The sequence below is a fragment of the Myotis yumanensis genome, unplaced genomic scaffold (genome assembly GCF_028538775.1).
Source record: "Myotis yumanensis isolate MYYU_CA2020_CCGP unplaced genomic scaffold, mMyoYum1.0.hap1 SCAF_20, whole genome shotgun sequence".
NCBI lineage: Eukaryota > Metazoa > Chordata > Mammalia > Chiroptera > Vespertilionidae > Myotis > Myotis yumanensis.
Window position 1 is genome coordinate 19,375,619 of NW_027223771.1, and position 3,037 is coordinate 19,378,655.

The 3,037-nt window shown below is 42.3% G+C and overlaps 1 protein-coding gene across 1 annotated transcript; it reads right to left on the reverse strand.

Annotated features, from left to right (window-relative positions):
• Window positions 1-344: 344 nt before the first annotated feature.
• Window positions 345-2,597, reverse strand: LOC138998280 (zinc finger protein 551-like). Its single transcript, XM_070400341.1, has one exon. The coding sequence runs from the start codon at window positions 2,375-2,377 to the stop codon at window positions 992-994; it is 1,386 nt and encodes a 461-aa protein (XP_070256442.1). The 5' UTR covers window positions 2,378-2,597; the 3' UTR covers window positions 345-991.
• Between the last annotated feature and the right edge of the window lie 440 nt (window positions 2,598-3,037).

The window sequence follows — 3,037 nt, forward strand, 5'->3', positions numbered from 1 at the left end:
AGTTTTTTTGGTAATCCTCATCTGAGGATATTTTTCCATGGATTTTGAGAGAGAGTGCAAGGGAGGGGAGAAAGGAAGAAAGAGATTGAGGGGGACATCAATGTGAGAGAGACGAAAAAAATTAGATGCCTCCTACATGGCACAACATGGGCTGGGACAAACAGGCAAATTAGAACCACAAAGTCATGCAGTCTTTATTTCAAGGCCATGAGCAGCAATGCACTATAAGCCAATTGGTCAAAGAGTGATTTCCTGGCATGATGCTGTCCCTCCTAAAGCAAGAAAGTTTGGGAACCACACCACATCTGTTAACTCTATGATGATGGATCATAATTGTGCTTGACAATCATCCCTGGAGTTGAATATAACCAAAATGATTAAAAGTACAAAAGAAAAACACCTTTACTAAAAGATCATAAACCAGACAGAGGACAGCAAGTGGTTCACAGGTTGGTGAATCAACACCTGGAACAATTCATCACAGCATAATGTGAGAAGCACATATCCCTGAAAGAGGCAGCACTTCTTAGTTGAGGACGGGTGCCCTGGATGAGTCCTGGGTCAGGTGCATTACCTCCACAGAGATAAAGGAATGAAGATCCTGTCAGGAGCTGGAATAATCATAATGTTCTCAAGCACAAGAGAGAACACAGAATACATTTACCCTGAGCACACAGGGGTTGGGACTGATACACAGTCTTCAGGTGAGCCAGGTGGTAGAGGGGAAATCTCTTCAGCCACAAATCAATCGGGTAGAAGATCTGTGCATGTTACCATTGCAATGCACTCCTTCAAGCCTCAGTTGTATTGGAAACTTATGCGGAATCTAGTACAGTGTATGTCCCATTAAAAGGGTTTAAATTCCAGAAAATAGTTCCCAAATAGTGGCCTTCAGTGTTATTATTCAAGTGAATAAAATAAAACATTCTGTGCAAATTTAACACTTCTCTCGACTGTGACCTCTCAGATGTTTAATAAGACTAGATTTTTCTCAAAAACACTTCCCACAATCATATGGCTTCTTTCCAGTGTGAACTCTCTGGTGTTTAATGAGTTTAATTCTTTCACTGAAGGACTTCTCACATTCAGTACACTGATATGGCTTCTCTGCAGTGTGAACTCTCAGATGGCTAATAAGGTTAGATTTTTGGCTAAGAGACTTCCCACATTCAGTACACTCATACGGCTTCTCTCCGGTGTGAACTCTTTGGTGTTTAATGAGTGTGCTCCTCACACGGAAGGATTTCCCACATTCAGTACATTCATATGGCTTCTCTGCAGTATGAACTCTCTGGTGTTTAATGAGTGTACTTCTTTCACTGAAGAACTTTCCACATTCAGTACACTCATATGGCTTCTCTCCAGTGTGAACTCTCTGGTGTTTAATGAGTGTACTTCTTTCACTGAAGAACTTTCCACATTCAGTACATTCATATGGCTTCTCTCCAGTGTGAACTCTGAGATGCCTAATAAGGCTAGATTTTTGGCTAAAAGACTTCCCACATTCAGTACACTCATGTGGGTTCTCTCCACTGTGAACTCTCAGATGTTTAATAAGCTTAGATTTTTCACAAAAAGACTTTCCACACTCAATACACTCGTACGGCTTCTCTCCACTGTGAACTCTCAGATGATTAATAAGCTCAGATTTTTTGCGAAAAGACTTCCAACATTCAGTACACGCATATGGCTTCTCTCCAGTGTGAACACTCTGGTGTTTAATGAGTGTACTTCTTTCACTGAAGAATTTTCCACATTCAGTACATTCATATGGCTTCTCTCCAGTGTGAACTCTGAGATGTCTAATAAGGTTAGATTTTTGGCTAAAAGACTTCCCACATTCAGTACACTCATATGGCTTCTCTCCAGCGTGAACTCTCTGGTGTTTAATGAGTGTACCTCTTTCACTGAAGGACTTTCCACATTCAGTACACTCATACGGCTTCTCTCCAGTGTGAACTCTGAGGTGTACAGTGAGGTGAGCCCTTCGATGAAAGGACTTCCCACATTCACTGCACAGATAGGGCTGTTCGCTAGGGTGAACTCTCTTATATCCAATGATGTTAAAGATTTGCCTAAAAACTTTCCTACATTTGTTACACTCATAAATCATTTCTCCAGAATATGCACCCTGACATTGAACAACTTTCAGGTTGTGGCTGGCAGCATTTTCACAGTCACCCCACTGGTGATGACTTTTTTTATCAAGAAATTCCTGTGAAATCTCACTGCCAAAGGGTAGCTCCTCAGTTTTGAGAATGGCCTGGTGCTGGGGAAGCTCTGAGTTGCATTGCAAGTCTTCCCCAACCTCCCTGCTGGTTGAAGGCACCGAAGATAAGTAGACGCTGCACCTGCTCACATAGGATGCCCTGACCATAGCTTGTTTCCAGGGCTCCTCCCCACATTCATTCCTCTGTTCCTGGTGAGGGTTTGCACTAAAATAGAAGTCTCCAAGACATGCATCAGTACAGAGGGCTTTCTGATCAAAGTATGCTGCATGTGACCCAGTCAGGTGAAAAATATGTTGTAACACAGAGAAACAGCGCTTACACAGATGGGTCTTCTGGGTATCTGCAGCTTTCTTAGATGCCCTTACTTGTGACTCTCCTCGTATAGATACACTGTCATCACAACAGGCCTCCTCATCTTCCATTTTATGCCAACAACCTGAAAAGTGAGAAATGGTGAGGAAATGAATGTTGAATGTGGTGACAGGGGGAAGTCTGGTTACAAGAGTGTGTTACACACACAAATTGGTTCCATGCAATTGTCTGAAAATATGAGATGTGCAGGAAGGATTAACAAGAGGCTCTTGTGACTTTCTGGGCTAATGAAGATCACAAAATAGGAAGGCCTCAGCAGAAATATGACACAAACATGGCAGGCACCACATGGATTAGAATATGGATCTCCAGCTAATCTTTCAACTAACAAAATTCAGCACAGCTTGCCTGCTGGGGACTGGGATGAGCTGTGCAAGGTTTTGGCTCCATCTTATTCCAAGTAAAATTCAATAAAAGAGTAGCTGGTTTTGAGG